Source organism: Sus scrofa, chromosome 4, assembly GCF_000003025.6.
Source record: "Sus scrofa isolate TJ Tabasco breed Duroc chromosome 4, Sscrofa11.1, whole genome shotgun sequence".
Classification (NCBI taxonomy): domain Eukaryota; kingdom Metazoa; phylum Chordata; class Mammalia; order Artiodactyla; family Suidae; genus Sus; species Sus scrofa.
Window position 1 is genome coordinate 130345858 of NC_010446.5, and position 17326 is coordinate 130363183.

General features: G+C 53.1%; 1 protein-coding gene across 6 annotated transcripts in view; it reads left to right on the forward strand.

The window, feature by feature from the left end:
* The window catches only part of ZNHIT6 (zinc finger HIT-type containing 6), a 111461-nt gene that overhangs the window by 47749 nt on the left and 46386 nt on the right, over positions 1–17326 (forward strand). Inside the window, exon 10 of one of the 6 annotated variants that reach the window (XM_021088552.1) lies at positions 7918–8387. The exons of the other annotated variants lie outside the window; for them this stretch is intronic. Coding sequence (XP_020944211.1) covers positions 7918–8029 — 112 coding nt within the window. The 3' untranslated portion in view covers positions 8030–8387. Of the gene's footprint in view, positions 1–7917; positions 8388–17326 lie in introns of those variants that run through there. 6 annotated transcript variants of the gene reach the window in all.

The following is a 17326-nucleotide window of genomic DNA, read 5'->3' on the forward strand; positions in this document are numbered from 1 at the left end:
TTGTCTTTTTTTTTTTTAATGTTTCCCGGTCATGTTTGGCATTGTGCTGGTACTGGGTTGACCAGATGCACGCAGCACCAATCCGTTTCCATCACGGATTTGGAAATTTCCAGTTTAGAGCTGTACTCGAGGATAATGTGTCCAAAAAAAAAAAAAAGTGAAGGCTGCTTAAATAAAAACAGGCCCTTCAGTAAACCTTTGGGGAATCTGTACTTTTCTTTCAACTTTGGTCGGTGAAGGCTGCCTAAAGGCCGTGTGTATTTGTTCTTTACAACGAGCTAAGATGTCAGTGTTTGCCATGTTGGAGAGTGATGGCCTCCACTCACCTTGAGCTTCGTAACCAAATGCTCCCTTTAGCCCTTGGCGAGCCCCGACCCAGCTCTGCTCGTGCCAGTTTTATTTTCTCACTGAACCTTCATGCCTCGGCCCCAACCTGATTCTACAGCCGTTTCTTCCTTTCATCGCCCCCTTTCCTTCAGTGCCACCACACAGCGTGAAGGTGACCACGTAGCCGTCCCGGACCGTGTCCCCTACAGCGTCTGCCTGCTTGTGTGTTGCCTCTCCATGAGCGCAGTCGCCTGTCCTTTGAAACCCAGCTTGAGCAGTAACCGCCATGACCCCTTCCTCTAGAACCACAGTGTCTCCTAATTGGCTGGTGCTGATGCCATACCGGTGGTGAAGTGTTTTAGCATCACCCTGATGTTAAAATCAGGAGTAACTAGCACGCATCCATAGCTTACTAAACGCCAAGCACTGTTGCAAGCTCTTCAGGTCCATCCGCTCTTCAAGGTTTCTCCCAACAGTCGGGCGAAAGAGATGCTGCAGTTCATCCCTGTAGTAAGTGGGTGCAAGAAACTCAGGGCTGTGTCACTGCAGACGGAAACAGGGCCAGAGCGACCTGCCACTGCTGCTCAGGAGTTCCTTCCTTCTGACTGTAGGGCCTCAACGCCATCCTGTCGTTGGCACGTGATAGCACCTGTCCGCTCAGGTTCAGGTATTAATAGGGGAGTTCCCGTCGTGGCTCAGCGGTTCGCATACCCGACCAGCATCCATGAGGATGCGGGTTTGATCCCTGGCCTCCCTCAGTGGCTTAGGGATCCAGCATTACCGTGAGAGCTGTGATGTAAGTCACAGATGCGGCTCAGATCCCGTGTTGCTGTGGCTCTGGGGTAGGCCAGCGGCTGCATCTCTGATTGGACCCCTAGCCTGGGAGCCTCCACATGCTGCAGATGGGGCCCTAAAAAGACAAAAAAAAAAAAAAAAGTATTGGTAGGGGAGTTCGCTGGCAGCTCAGCAGGTTGAGGATCTGGCATGGGGGCTGCTATGGCTTGGGTTCAGTCCTGCCCGGGAACTTCTGCATCCCGAGAGCACAGCCAGACTGTGCCCTGTCCCATTCTCTCCTAGCACCTGTTCACCTTCTGGGAAGACAGGCTGAGTCCAGGAATCTCCCATGTATGTAGTCCACGTCCATCTCATCAGCCTTCTCTGAGATTAACCCCTCTGCCTCCCCGCTTCCTCTCCTGCCTCCCCCTCCTCCTTGCCTCCACCAAGAGGTAGGGTTTGAGGCCACATGCGTTTGTGAACAGGGGCCATAGGTAGAGAATGGAACCAGCTCGTGTTATTGCAAGCAGCATTATTGACGGGGTTTGCAGTCAGTCCATTTTACAGATGAGGAAACCAAGGCACACAGGTTAAAGCTTATCTTTAGTTCACATGATAAATGATGGACCTTGGATGTCTTCCTTCACTCAGTACTTCTTGGTATCTGGTATTGTCTTCCTGTCTGTATAATTCTTGATAAAATCCTGCAGCATCTAACTGGTCTTGACGGCCAAAGCTGTGATCAATAGTTGCATCACAGTAATAAGCACAGTTTTGGGCATAAAATAAACCATCCGTAAAGACTGGTGATTGAGATGAGGTGGGACAGGTAGGGAAGCTTGCTAGCTTGAAAAAAAAAATTTCAGGCTTTGTTATAGATGGCTCTCTCTCAATATCAGCAAAGCCCCTGACTGATACTAATATTCGCAGCTAAAAACTTAGAACTAGCATGAGCTGGTCGCCATTCTAAGCACATTAAAACCATTCATCACTGACTCCTCACAATCCTGTGAGGCAGGTGCTGCTGAATTCCATTGAATCTAAAATGTCATTAGCTATAAGATGTGCCATTTTATCTAACACGAAAAAAGCAAGCAGGGCTGCCAACTAAATTGTGACAAGACGTTTGAAGAACTGAACTTAAAATGCTTATGCTTATATAAAGCAGTTTATTTCAACAAATTTAGGACTCTGTCGATTGTAAGACACCATTTTACATCCCCCAAGAACGATAACCGTGGCTTCCTTAATTGTACGACCCATCCTGACCGGAGATGTTAACATCCGGAAAGCATAACCGGAATCGCTGTGCTGCGGTGTCACGATGAGCTTCGCGTCATCCTGTCCTACCTTGATTTCACTCGCGCTTGACGGAGCAGGCGCGGGCGGCATCCCCAGCCCTTGGTGCTGCCCTTGCGGACTCGGCCGCCTTCAGCGCAGGGTCCACCTCCGTCTGCACTTGCCTTCCGTCACTGATGCCCGCGCTGCGAGCTGTCTTCCTCCTCGGAAGGGGTTGATAGAAGGGTTTTGTCACCAGGTGTTAGGATGCTGATCGGTGGACGGAAACATCAAAGGGCTGCCGACGCCCATTTGTGCTGCCAGCAACCTTCCGAGTCCGCCCAGGCGCAGGCAGCGACAGCAGCAGCGCGACAGCCTGGCCAGCAGCCGCCTGAGGCCCTGAAGCTTCCCGGGATGTTAAATGTGAGCTGCGAGTCAGCCAGGTCTGGACCCGCCAAACCCTTTCAGCGGGAAGGGACCCTGAGTCCAGCCCTGGTTCCCTGGGAGGGACGGGCTGAGCCGGGGCCGAACCCGAGGCGAGCTGGGCTCCATGCAGGGCGCACGTCCTTAGGCTGATTGGCCTCCTGAGGGGCTCTGCCCAGGTCATAGGCCATCCTGAGTCACCCTGTCTTTGATGGTGATTCGGAGAGGATACCGTAGTTTACTGCTACTTAAAAAGGGATGATTATTTTAAGAGGCTGCTTTATTTTTTGAAAAGTAGTAGCACAGTTTCTGCAGAGTTGTGAAACCGCATGTCTTGGAGGTTTCTCTCTCTCTTGCTCCCTGTTGATGCCCAGCAGGCTGTTCCCTCTGGTGTGTGTAGTTCCATTTTGAGCCTTTCACCGTGTTACTCACATACTTTGCTAGTTGGGGCGGAGAAGCGTCAGTCACCTCAGTCGGTGTGGAGCCAGCTCTTAAAGCCAATGCCGGTCTCTCCCAGGGGACTCCAGGGTGTTCGTCTCCGTGTCCCTTGTGGGTTGTGCGCTGAACTGAGCTCAGCTCAAAGCTGTGGCGGCAGACATCGGGGAACGCGGCTGCCCAGGACTTCATGGGAAGGGGACCCATGTGGAAGGCACGTCAGGACACAAAGGCCACCGCTCATGATTGTCGGTTGAACCGCAAGAGGGACATGCACCTGGCGCACTGGTGACTCCGCTGAGAGCTGCCGGCCATTCCTCTGGACAGGACAGGCTTGGGGGGACCCCGGGCAGTCTCGGGACCTGGCGGGACTCTGGGCAAAAGTTCTAGAGGTGGAGATGGGAGGCTGGAGAAAACCCGTAGACAAATGCGAGGCCTCGGAAACAGGGAAACGAGAGTCTTACTTCTCAGTCTCACGAGGCGCGAGTTCATGCTCCGAAGTGCGGATCCAAGGAGAAGTCAACGAAGCCTTGCAACTTTTAAACTGGGATGTTTCCCTCTCCCCCCCCCCCCGGGAGGTGATGCAGGGACTGTGACGGCACAGGTGCACCTTGTATTTCAGGACTGCTCCCCGCTCTCAGCCTCCCGGTTTCTGCTCAGCACTCCAGGTGGTTTTTACCGAGACGAGGCTCTCACCCAGCAGCTCTTGGTGTCCTGAATCCCTTTGGCTCCTCAAACAGTGCTTCTCCTTTAAGTCCATGTGGTGCGACGTTTCGGTGCAAAGACGGTCCCTAAAGCCCAGTAGCCTGTTACGTTTCCACGGGCCCTGCGGTCCTGCTCCTGACTGCTGCTCTGTGTTCCCGAAGAACAGCAGTAGAGTCTGGTCTGTGTTTTGCAGTTTTGGGGGTTGGTTTACCAGATGCTGTGATTCTGTGTGCTGGTGCCCTCGCCACCGTAGAAGAGGCAGCAACAGACTGGAAGGTGTTTTCCAGGTTCGGGAGGTTGCTCCCTTGCTCGGCCGGCACCCTGGGTCTCCGCAGCGAGGGCAGCCTAGGGCTGTAAACAGGTTCTGCCACATCGGGACCTCACAAGCAAGACTGAGCGCTGGAGATGGAACGCTCGCGGTGGCGAGGGAGGCCCGGTGGGAGTGCAGGCTCCCAGCGGGTGAGCTCTCTGCACGAAGGAAGCCCCTGTTCGTGGCTGGCCTGTGCGGACGGTCGGGGGCAGCGCGCGCCCGCTGTCCTTTTCTCTTCCCTGAGTTCCCGGAGAGCAGCTGTGAGGGCTGGTTCGATATTCTTTCCTGAGCCGTCAGAGCCTCCTGCCCCTCCCAGACGGGTGCCCTTTCGGAGTGAGAATGAAAGCAAGTCATTTCTTAGCCCATCCAAAAGTAGTTTATGTGAAATCCTATTACTTAGTCTACCCCAAAGCACTTTATAATATCCTGTAATCCCCACAGTCCTATTTAGTTTAGTTTTTCTCCAAAGGGTACTGATGAATCTGTAAAACTCAGGCCAAGTGATGGTACCGTACAGATGTAAATGAAACACAGAGTGTGGTACCGGCCGGAAGTAAATGAAACACAGAGTGCAGTACCGGCCGGAGGTAAATGAAACACAGAGTGCGGTACCGGCCGGAAGTAAATGAAACACAGAGTGCGGTACCGGCCGGAGGTAAATGAAACACAGAGTGCGGTACCGGCCGGAAGTAAATGAAACACAGAGTGCGGTACTGGCCGGAGGTAAATGAAACACAGAGTGCGGTACCAGCCGGAGGTAAATAAAAATGAGTGTCAGTGTAAACTACCCGAGAGGACACGGCCGGAACCTGCTGTGTGCTCTCAGCCTGCATCCCCCTTCTTGGACGGTACCTTGAGCTCCTTTGGGAAACTCCGAGCTCCTTCCCACTCACAGCCGTCGGGTTTGGGTGGGATGAAGCCCAGCGCTAGCTCTGGGGTCGGTGTTCCTCAGCCCAAAGGGATGTGCTCTCCCCTTCTGGGATCTCTGTCTGGTTCAGAACTGTGAGCTGACCTAACTACTACCGCAGGCACGCAGCCTCTGGCCCCTTCGGGGTGCAGGTTGGAGGTGGGCCAGCCTTCTGTGCCCCAGGAAGCTGATTGCGTCTGGACTGGGCCACGCCCGTCCATCCCTGTGGAGTGTTCAGTGACAGTAGCCCATACGTTGCCCTTTTTTTTTCTTAATCAAGCTTGTGTAAGTTAGATTTTCTGTCAACTGTGTCAGAATTTGTTACAGGAAAAGAAGTGTGGCAAGTTACAGCCCCTGGATTCTGGAAGGTAGGAGAACCTCCGTGTCCGGGGAGGGGTGTTAGTAGGGTTAGGGCCGCAGGAGGAAGAAGAACCGGCCCTTTAAGGACATCTTCTGGAAGTGGCACACGGCCCTTTTGTTGGCATCGGGGTGCAGAGCTTGGCCATGTTGGCAAACCTGCCTGGAGGGAACAGGAAGAAGGCTTTATTCTGACTGGTGACATATCCAACTGAAACCCAGGCTCTTCTTACGAAGGAGGGGATTCGATGATGTCGGGAAAAGTAACAGGCTTGAACACAGTTGGTCGTTGGCAGGTCTTGTTTCGTGACACTGCGATGGCGGGTTATTCCGTCGTCTAAGGCGTATGAGCCCCTCAGCCCATCTGTCTTTCTCCCTGGCCGCGGCATAGAGGGACGTGGCCAGAGAGTTTGGGTTGTAGGAGTGGACTGGCTACAGATGGAAGCTTCAGTAAACGTTAAAAGAGTTTACTTTGAAGCTGATGCCCCTAAAAACCTAGAAGGAATGAGACGGTTTCGCTGCAACCGTCTGCATCCTTGGCCGAATGGAAAAGCCACATCCCTTCATTGAATTAAGTTAGTTTGAGCAAAAGGATGGAGAAAGGAAAAGGACAATAAAACTTAGAACGAGAATAAGCATGACCTCCCAGGCCTCTTCCAGAATCCTCTTGCTGTGCCTTTCCGACCCGTCAAAAGGGACATCCCTGCCTCCGGAAGATGCAGCTGGTGTGCAGCCTTCCAGCAGAGAGTGCCACTGCCCTCCCTTGACCAGGTCACCACCCTGTATTGTCCCCAGACAGAGGCCGGTGCCGCCGCAGCAGCTCCGCCTCCCAGACCTGTGTTCTACAAGAACCTGTCATCAGCTGGAGCCCACGGAGGTGGCGAGCGTATTAGTCAGGCTTCTCCAGAGAAACACAACCAATAGGACGGATGTGTATGGAGAGAGATTTATCAGGAGTTGGCTCATGCGAGATTATGGGCTGGTAAGTCCCCAGATGTGCGGAGTGATCGGTTGTGCCGAGACTCAGGAGAGTGGGTGTGTAAGCCTGAAGGGGCGTCCCCATTCAGAGGGGGTCAGGCAAGAGGGATTCTCCCTCTTGGGGGTGGGGGGGTGGCAGTTCGCCACGCTGTCCTAGTCAGGCCTTCACCTGATCGGCTGAGGCCCACCCACTGCCTGGAGGGCAGTCTGCTTTACTCAGTCTTCTGGTTGAAATGTTCGTCTTATTCAAAATATCCTTGCAGAAATGCCTAGAATAATGCTTTACCAAGCATCTGGGTACCCCATGGCTCAGTCAAGTTGAAACAAAATTAACCATCACAACCAGAAACACATCGATGGGAGCTGACTGAAGTCATGTGGATTCATATTGCAGAGAAGCCTTCAGCTCTGACCAAATGCTCCATGTCTGCCCAGCCCCACACCCTGCATACACTGCCACTCCCACCAGAAAGCCCTGCGTTTAGGGAGTCCCCTTGTGGTGCAGAGGGTTAAGGATCCAGTGTTGTTACTGCACAGGCTGGGCTCCAGGCTGCTGCTGTGGCACTGGCTGGATCCCTGGCCTGGAAGCTTCCACGTGCCACAGGCATGGCAGTAAAAACAAACAAGACAATGGCATTTCAAGCTGTACTGTCCCCATGACGAAGCTCATCACTTATTTGCACAGAAACAGTGGACAGGAGCTGTCTTCTGGGAGAGTGAGACGGGGACAGAGACCTCCCCTGCAGCACACTCTCTCCAAGACGATGGGCTGTTCGTGAGGGCTGCGAGCCACTGGGTGTCCCACGTTCAGCCTTTGCAACCCTGCAGCTGCAGGTCTTGGCAGCTGTGCCTCCTCGCAGATGCGTGCTCACTCTCCTGTTGGGTGTGGGGTGTGGCCAAGCTTACTCTTGACCCACAGATTCCCGAGCCATGAGGAGTCACTGGACGGGCTTTGCACACTGACGTGAAACATCGGACTTGGATCCAGCTCCCGTACGATGAGGTTTCACGTCGCCTCCCTCTGGGGAAGGCGTGTGACCTGTGCGTGCAGAGCCGAGGCTTGATGGGAGGCGGCTGGCCGAGCTCACGCCGACTGCCCTTCTTTCTGGTACCCACGTTTCCTTGCAGAACCGCTTGCCCACATTCTCAGCCGTGGAGGGGTGTTTTCACGGCCCTCCCGCCCCCTCGTCTCAGCGACCATCGCCGGTTCAGAAATGGGTGTGAAGTCCCTACCAGCTGAGCTTAGGTCTTTCCGTGGAGTGCTGGCACTCCATCCCTTCCTCCCTGGGCTAACTCGTCAGGGTGCGAGCTTAGAACTGCTGTCACCATTGCTGGTGCCACGAGGGGAGCCAGCCGGAGCATCAGGCTAGAAGCAGAGCTGAGAGATGGACCTAGTTAACAGCATTTCGCTTTCATTTTGCAGTCATTCTGCAGCAACAGTAAAACCCCAGGTGACAGAGAGTGTGAGGAAATTCACAGGCGCCCTCCTCTGGCCCGTGTCGTCTTTTCCACGCAGCTTTCCTGTGTGTGCGTGACCGGAATCCGCAGAACCGCAGAATCTTAGGATCTTATAGTCAGAAACTTCATAGCGATCAGCTAGTCCAGGCCTCCCGAGATGCCTTGGGGGGTTAAGCAAGAGGATTTTTTGGTAACTCATAAATATCTTTTATTTTAATAAATGTAATTATTGCATTGAATCCTAGTAAAATCTCACTAGCCTTTTCACGTCAAACTTGTGGGATTTCACAGGTTCTCGTGCCAGCTTTTACTGAATGGCAGAGAGTGCCATCTTTACTGAATGCAGGGATTGCCCAGATGGCGAAGGAAGGCTGAGAGATCCTACCTGGAACCCCGAGAGTGGAAGGGGACCTAGAGATCATGAGGCCACTCGCCCGCCCTCCCCCATGTCCTGTCAGAACTGCCCCCAAAGGGTCCCTCACGAGTGGCCAGGCAGCCTGTTCCCTCCCAAATGTCTTGGGGAAAGCCTGTCACCATCTGAGGCAGCCCGTTCTGTTTGGAGTCTGATAGGAAGCGCTCCCTTACACTGAGCCAGAATCAGCCCCTGGAGATTTCTTTCCATTTGGTTCCAGCTCTAACCCCACTTCAGATATTTCAAGACGGTCGATTTTGCCCCATCCACGTCTCCCTGCACACACCCACACACGCACCCACGCGGCCGAAGTCTCTTCCTGGAATGGGATTGTCACATTGTCTTTTTATTTCACACTCCAGTGTCTTTGTCGCTGTGAGAGCGGTGTCCGGAACACCACCTAATATCCATCCAGCGTGGCCCAGGCTGGAGCCACCCGCTCTGTCCCAGACCCTGGGTTTCCGCACGGGCAGCCTGAGCTCTGCACGGCCAGGGCTCTCGCTGAGGGACCGCGTCCGGCCTCCGCGCCCGGGCTCACGGTCCCTTGGCCGAACCCTCAGCTCACGACCTGGCATTTATTCCTATCCTCGCTCCTTTTCATTCGATCGTTTCAGTCTGTTGAGGTGTTTTGGTTTTTATCTTGATTCTGTCAGCCAGTGTATTGAATCCAGGAATAGTAGAGTAAGAGGGCATCAGTTGAAACTTAGAAGTAATTTCAGCACATATTACAATGTAGTAAACACAGAAAATAAAAACCATGGAAGCCAGCATCTAAGACACTGCTGTGGGCTGAGAACAGTCATGGCGTTAGCGTGACACGTCTTTCATCGTGTCCTACCCTGGCCTCCCAGCGCTCCGGCTCACCGGTGTCAGCGTCGCACGCCGAGGGACACGGCAGGGAGGTTCGCCCAGCGTGGGATCTCGCACCTGTCCCTCCCCCCTGCCAGAGAAGATCCGTCTTCAGTCCCTGGTTGAAGGAACACACTCGAGAGTGACACAGCGCTGGGTTCAAGTCCCGACTCTCTAGTTTTCCGGCCATGTGCCCTCGCCCAGGTTGCACCCCCCTCAGAACCTCCGTTAACCCAGGAGATAATAGGTGCCCGTCTCCGGCTGAGAATTATGTGGGCTAACGTGAAGCATCGGCACGTGGTAAACACTCAGTAGACGGAGGCCGTGATTGTTTCTAAGCCGATCGAGATGCACACGTAAAGTAATAAGAAATGGTGACAATAAAAACTAGCCCGTGGGGACGGGCGCCATGCGTCGCCACCTGCGTCCTCTGCTTGGTCAGCGTCTGCCCTGAGGTCCTTCACTCGAGGCGCCCTGCTAATCTGGTGGAGAAGGCGCCTGACCTCCCTGGCCCGCGCCTGTCGTGAAGGGCAGTGGGGCTCGGGGGCCGCTCCTTCCCCAACAAGCAAACAAAGCGCTTCCGGCAGGCGCCCGGAGGGGCCCCTCGGCCAGGAGGCCACTCCCCGAGCGTCACCCCCAGCGGCACTGTGATCCTAGCCCTGCCATCCAGCGGGGCTCCGGGGACTCGGGCTCCGAGGCAGGAGACAGAAGGGGGCAGGAGGTGGGCTGGCTCGCTCCCGTCTACCTTCCAGCTCTGCGAGGCAGCTGGGGGTGCTGAGTGTGGGCAGGCACAAGCTTCTCGGATCGCCCTCTGCAGCAGGGGCTCGCCTGCCAGCCTGGGCAGGGTGGCCTCATCCAGTCTGAGGATTATTGTCCGCCCGTGGAGGGGGGCAGTTAAAATTTTAAATCCCGAATTTTTAACACGTAGGAAAATGCCTGGCTTCCTACCCTGTGAAATAAACAGATGGCTTCAGTTGGCTTCTTTTTTTTTTTTTTCTTTGAAGTGTTTTTAGATGCAGTGCCTTTTTTCCCTTCACCAACAACGGAGCTGTCCATGTCCAGACGTGCGTCTCTGCGCCCCTGTTAGGACTCGAAAAGGCCCCAATTCGCAGCTTCTGGGCCCCCGACGCACGCGCCTCCCACTCACGCCGTCCCTTGGCGTCCTGGGCTGTGCCGCTGCTCCAGGGTACCCGCCGCCCTGGCCTTTGCGCGCAGACGTGCTAAGGGTATTTAAGTGGTCGCTTGTCGTGGCTGCTCCAAGGGGCTGCGTCTGGGCCTTTTGTCCGTGGCCGCACTGGCCGTCGTGCCTGCGCATGCGTGTCTTCCCGTCTGTGCGGGTCACACGCGGAGCGCCTCCTCCCCCGGGGAGGTTGTACGTCCGTCACTCGGCCCTTCCTGGGCTGAGTTACCGTTCTCCGCTTCTTCTCACTCCCTCCTTTCCTGCAGTAACTCTGGAGACAGGGAGGCACCTTGTAGAGTTCATTTCCTCCGAGCTTGCAAAGTAAAGGCATCTCGGCCCAGACACCACCACGGTCCCCACCCTCACCGAGGCCACACACCCGCCCCGGAGCCTTAGTCACCTGGGCGGTGCCCGCCACCCAGGACGCTGTCCCAGGGGCACAGGACGTGCTCTGTCCAGCGGCTCCTGGTCTGGGTGCAAGGAGCTCTCCGTGCCCCTCCTCTCCCTGTCCCTTCCCTGCTCTGCTCCGCTCTCGGGCACCGCTTTCTGCTTCTCTCCGGCGCTTCCAGGGCTCCCAGCGGCCTGTCCAGCACGGCGGCATTTCCTCTCCGGAGGCCCGGGTGGCACGCCAGCCCTGGGGTCCCTGTGGCTCTGCTGCCTGCTTGGAAGGCAAGGCCTTGCTTCAAAATACCCCTTGGTTTCTTGGGCAGAAGCTTTGCTCAGTCCTGCTTTATGGATGTGAACGCCATCTGTGGCTCCCGCCTGTTTGCTTTTGAATGTTTGTGTTCATGGACTAAGCTGAGAGCGTTTCCTCTTAGCAGAGAGGACCCGCGCCAGGGCCGGGGGCCGGGGCCGGGGCCGGGGCTGGGCTGCTCAGCTCCGGAGAAAACTGGCCCAAGAGGAACACGTCTCCAGCCAAGGAGTCTGGGCACTGGGAGGAAGCCACTGAGACCTCAGTTGGCAGCAGCGCTTGGAGCGGGGACCACAGGCTGGGCCACGGGCTCAAGGAAGCCCTTTGATTAACAGGCAGAGCTGGACTGAAGACGCCTGGGTTTTTGCAAAGACCTTTTTTAAATCGTGCATGTGTTTACTGCAGCTGGTTTTCGACAGTCTGGGTGTCTGAGCTTTCCACCACCGCCTCCTGAGTTACTCCTGGCAGTACAAAGAACCCCAGAGCCTGGCTGACCCCGAATCCTTTGTCTGTAGGTGGCCTGAGACCTGGAGGCGGCCCAGGTCTCAGCCTGTGAGTGCGCCTCCTGCCTGTTTGCTTTCCCTCTGCTCTCCTGGCACCTGAAGGCACTTCACATGGAAGCTCAAAGACCCGAAGCATCTGCGAAGTGCACCGTCTTTCCGTATTTAGCGCCTGGGTGCCCGGGCCCTGGGTGGGGAGGGCAGCAGGGAAGGGGCACGGGGCCCGAGAGGACTGGGTGGGGCAAGAGGGTCGTCGCATTTGCCGCCAGGACCAAGGAGCAGAGTAGAAGGGGACCCGGGGCCCGACATCCGCAAGGGTGGGCCCCACCGTCCCCACCAGCCACAACCCACGGCCCGGGCAGCCCTGCGTCCAGGCCCCAGAACCTCTTGTGCTTGAAGCGCAGGTGGGAGACTTAGCCAGACAGCCCGTGAGAAGATGTGGGCACGACGAAGAACTCACCTTCCTCCAAACAGAGTGAGGTGCGGTTGCTTTTCAGATGAAATCCAAACTCCAATCTTGCTCACTCCTTCCAGCCTCGTCTGTGTTCCCAGGATAGAGACCTTGTCTTCCCATTTCATTGCTGTTCCCTCAGCACCTAGAACCGTGGCTGCACATGGTTGCTTTCTGCGAGCAGCAGTGGCGTGGGCAAGTGAAAGAGTAAATGAACGCATGTCTACGCTTCAGGGACAGCCAGGGAGGAAGAGCGGGCGAAGGCCAGGGGTAGGACCTTCGGGGAGAGGTCTTGTTCTCATTCTCCTTCAGCGTTTTGGTTCCAGGGCCGGATGGTGAAAGCACTTGAGCCAGCACAGCCCAAATGCAAAGCGTGAGACGGTCTCTTTTATTCTGCCCCGTGGGGGTGTCTGATTGTCTCTGGTGAATGGAAACCAAACGTTTACAAGGGAAGAGAAGAAGTGGCAAATGGGAAGTTTAGGGTAAGGGATAGTTTCATTTGCTTGGTTTGGCTTGGTTATGTCTGACTAGCATCAACTTTACTTCCTAACAATACCATAATTTCCTTTCCTTTTTCTTTTTCTTTTGAAAGTATGGCTATACCTGCAGCATATGGAAGTTCCTGGGCCAGGGACTGAATCCAAGCTGCAGCTTCGTAGCTGTGGCAACACTGGATCCTCTAACCCAGTGCACCAGGCCAGGGATCGAGCCCCATGCCTCAGCAGCGACCCTGGACACTAGTCAGATTTTTATCCCACTGCGCATTGGGAACTCCCCAGTTTCCTTTAAAAGAAGGACCCTTCCTGCTGGATGCAGTCTGTGAGGACTGTAATTAGGAGCCTGCCTTCCCTTGGGGCCCAGGGTCAGCCAAGGGCTGCTTTCTCCCCAGAAGGAGACTCGAGCACAGAGATCAAGAAACTGGAAACACTTGCTCTGTGGAGGGCCCTCCCCGCCATCCACGCCTGCTATGAAGCCACTGTGGTGGCTCCTGGGGGCCAAGCAGCCATTAATTAGCCCAACCGTGGGCTCCCAGTCGTTGTAGAATGAACACATTTTTCCATAACTTGGTCAGGGTTGTTTCTGTTACTTGTAACTGCGGTTGTGATCATGTTGGCCCAAGGAGACATTATCAGAATATAGTTCTGACGTCTTTCAGTGTTTTGAGGCCAAAGCCACCTGTCAGTCCCATAATAAACATGTGCACTTTGACCTTGGGAGTTCAATTCTATCTAACCTTAACCCTGTAACAGTCAGATGCGATCTTCTTAAAGATCAGTAGCTGAAAGTATCAGTGTTTGAATTGCTCATCTGTGTCCGAAAGAAAAGACCAGTCCTTCAGCTTTGTCTTTCATTGTAGCCGTAGTCAAAGACTAAAAGCGATCAAGCTTATTCTGACCAGGTAAATACAAGTTTAGAAAAGGTCCCTGCTCTTGCCAATCAGTTCTGCCAACATTGAGACAGAATACACCTGGGCAGTACCCATTCCTAGGAGACTGTGAACAAAGGGCCGTCTTGCACAATTAGAAGTTCAACCTGGTCAGTCTTTCTAGAGGGCAGTGTGGCAGTGCCTGTCAAAATTCACCGTGGGCATACGCTCTGACCCACAGTTCTACTCTTAGAAATAAATAAAAGCGGTGTAGGAATGGCCAGTGCCGCCTCACTGTGTCCTATCCCAGTATCAGAGACAACCTCACTGTTCCTTAGTAGGCAGACTACACTGTGGTGGGTTTTATTTTATTTTTTATTTCGTTTTTTTTTTTTTTTTTTTTTTTGTCTTTTTGTCTGTTGTTGTTGTTGTTGTTGCTATTTCTTGGGCCGCTCCCGCGGCATATGGAGGTTCCCAGGCTAGGGGTTGAATCGGAGCTGTAGCCACCGGCCTGCGCCAGAGCCACAGCAACGCGGGATCCGAGCCGCGTCTGCAACCTACACCACAGCTCACGGCAACGCCGGATCGTTAACCCACTGAGCAAGGGCAGGGACCGAACCTCAACCTCATGGTTCCTAGTCGGATTCGTTAACCACTGCGCCACGACGGGAACTCCTCGTTTTTATTATTTTTCCTCTTTTTTATAATGATTTTTATTTTTTCCATTAAAGCTGATTTACAGGGTTCTGTCCATTTTCTGCTGCACAGCACGGTGACCCAGTCACACATACATGTATACATTCTTTTTCCTCACGTGATCAGGCTCCATCACAAGCGACCCCTCTCTCATACTAAGTGAAGTAACTCAGAAAGAGAAAGACAAATACCATATGATTTCACTTATACCTGGAATCTAATATAGGGCACACATGAACCTTTCCACAGAAAGGAAACTCATGGACATGGAAAACAGACATGAGGTTGCCGGAGGGGGCGGGAGGGGGAGTGGGAGGGACTGGGAATTGGGGGTTAATAGATGCAGATTCTTGCGTTTGGAATGGATAAGGCATGAGATCCTGCGTTATGGTATATTTTTAAAATGATTTTGTGATTCATTCAGTAGCCTTTATAAGAATGTGATTGACATGTATGTGAGAGAATTAGAACCCACAATATTTTTCTGACTACAAAAAGCGAGTTATGGAACAATGTGAACAGAAAAATCCTTTTTTAAAAAAGTAAGATGATACCCAGGCTTTATAAGTATGTGAGTGTGTATGTAAGTATGTCTGAGTGTGTATGGAAAAGACCCAGACATACTCAGGCTGCAGCTGGTGGTGGTGTCTTCTGACAGATGCAGAGAAGCATTAGGATGGAAGAAAAGAAAAGAAGGGGAAATCTGATTTTATCTATTTTAGTGTTTTAGTACTATCTATTTTAGTATTATTTGAATATGTATTGCTTTTGTATTACTTTTGTAATTTTAAAAAAAACTGACTTACCTTTGTAATTCAGGAAGAAGGAATACAACTACTAAAATGTGAATGAATAATCAGAAAGCAGGCAAAGTAATTTTTCCAGAGGTCAGGGGTGGGCTCTGACCCATTGTCTGGAGAAGAGCCTGGTCCGTCCCAGGGGGGGAAGCTGAGGGACTAATGTGCCCAAGACACGAGTTTCTATAAGAGAACCACTGGAGCCGGCTGGAGAAGCTCCTCCTGGGAGCCTTTCCCAGGCAGGGTGGGAATCAACCCTCAAGCAGTTGGAGTCCACAGCTGATTGTTTTTAATGGCTCCTCCTGTCTTACCTTGAGTACCTCTCCTTTCACTCATGAACATTTGCTGTGCCATTGTGTTACAGCCACAGCAGGATTCCTGTCTGTCTGATGAACTTAATGAGACAGACGTGGGTGTCTAACAGACAGTAATTAGAACCTCTTCGATTCCTTGAGAAGACGTAACACCATCAGGTGCCTGCTTTTCACGGCTGCCTTGTTTGGGCAGAAAGTTCATTTTTTCATTTCCTTGTATTCTTTTTCATCCCAAAACACATGGTATGTTAAACACACTACTTTTTTCCAAACCAGAAAATGGGGGAATGAAAAAAAAATAAGGGTACAAAAACAAGATGAATCCAACAATGAGGGTGTCAGACAAGCTATATCTGACAAAGTTTTATGTACTTGTAAGTTAAAGATGGGCTGCAGTGGGCTCTGAGTTTCCTAGTTGGAAGAGTGTTATGATCAGGCACGGGATTGGTTCTCCTGAGAAGTGAAAGCGAGTAGGAAATATATATATGTATAGAGAGAGAGAGGAAAAGCTTCCTACTATAGCCTCATGGCTTTGGGAACTGCATCCTGACCAATGTCACTCAACTTAGGGTCCTTCTCCAAGGCATTGGCAGTCGCCTTCTTCCATATGCACTACCTTGGGTCGCTTGGCCCCCTTGAATTGTCTCCTCCTCTCCAGAGGAATGCTTGTCCTTTCTCTCAAAGCCACAAGCCTGGGGGAGAAAGCTACTTTGTTCAAGTTATTCTTGATGATTTTGAAACTTCCTAAAGCCTCTGTTATGTGGTTCCAAGTTGAACATCATCCCTTTGGACATGAGTTTGTTTCCACGGTGCTGTGTGTCAGCAACCACAGAGCGAGCTGCTTGTGTTTTTATATCAATATGATACCCTTTGTTTATTTCTTCCTCAGGGGTTTCACTTTCGCTTAGGTCATGGGCTATGGCATTTTTCGGTCATTGCCTCATGCTGGGATCTCCGGTTTTCTTTGTACCTCTGATGCGTCATGTTCTTGACACTGGACTCCTTGGAGGGTGCGGCGGCCGCGTCTGCAGGAGTGGGCGGCGGTGGGCGGGCGCCGCGTTCCACGCTGACCCTCCACCCTTCCCCCCACACAACCGCCTGGGTTCATCCCCGGCTGGTTTCTGTGTTCGGTCTGTTGGCATCCCTCAAAAAGCACATTGGCTTAAAACTGGGGCAGCCACCAAAAGCGTCAGGGTGAGGCGAGGCCTGGAAGACTGCGGACTCCGCTTCTGGGTTGGTCAAGGGGCCAGCAGAGCTCCCTCGGCCCTGTTCCCACAGAGTCTGTCACTAGACGTGGTCGGTCCCCCTGCCCAAGCCTGCACTCGAGGATGACCCGGAGGAAACACAAGCTTCAGAATATGTTAACAGTCTTGGGGCTCCCGTCATGGCTCAGTGGTAATGAAGCTGACTAGTATCCGTGAGGCCGTGGGTTTGATCCCTGGCCTCGCTCAGTGGGTTAAGGATCCAGTGTTGCCATGAGCTGTGGTATAGGCTGGAAGCTGTGGCTCTGATTCAACCCCCTAGCCTGGGAACCTCCATATGCTACAGGTGCAGCCCTAAAAAGGCCAAAAAAGAAAAAGAAGAACACTCTTCAGCCTGGGGTGCATTTTCCTGAGCGCCTCCATAGTCTCACATACAGCTGTCTGCTTAGATGTCTAAAGGCATCTCGAGCTTAACAGGAGCAAACAGTGTGGTCCCAGGTGCTGCTTTGCTCTTCCATTTGGAAAAGGGCACCGCTTGTCACCCAGCTGCTCGAGCCAGAAACGAAGGAATCACACTCGATCCTTCCTTCCATTTTGCATCTACTCTAAACAGCCTTGTTTCCGCTTCCAAATTATATCTGAATCCTTCCACTTTTCTCCGTCTTCACGGCCTTCATGCTAGTCCGAGCTGCTGGCATCTCTTTCCTGAATGACTGAAACCACTGACTGGGACTCCTGCTCCCATTCCTGCTGCAGCTCCAGTCCATTCCCACACAGTGTCCAGGGTGACAGAACACATGGCTTCTGGGCTCAGAATTTTTCGATGACTTTCTGCTGCTCTCAGGGGAAAAAAATCCTGTTGCTCCTGCCCAGCTCTGGGATCACATCTCATACCACTTTTTGTGTCACTCACTGC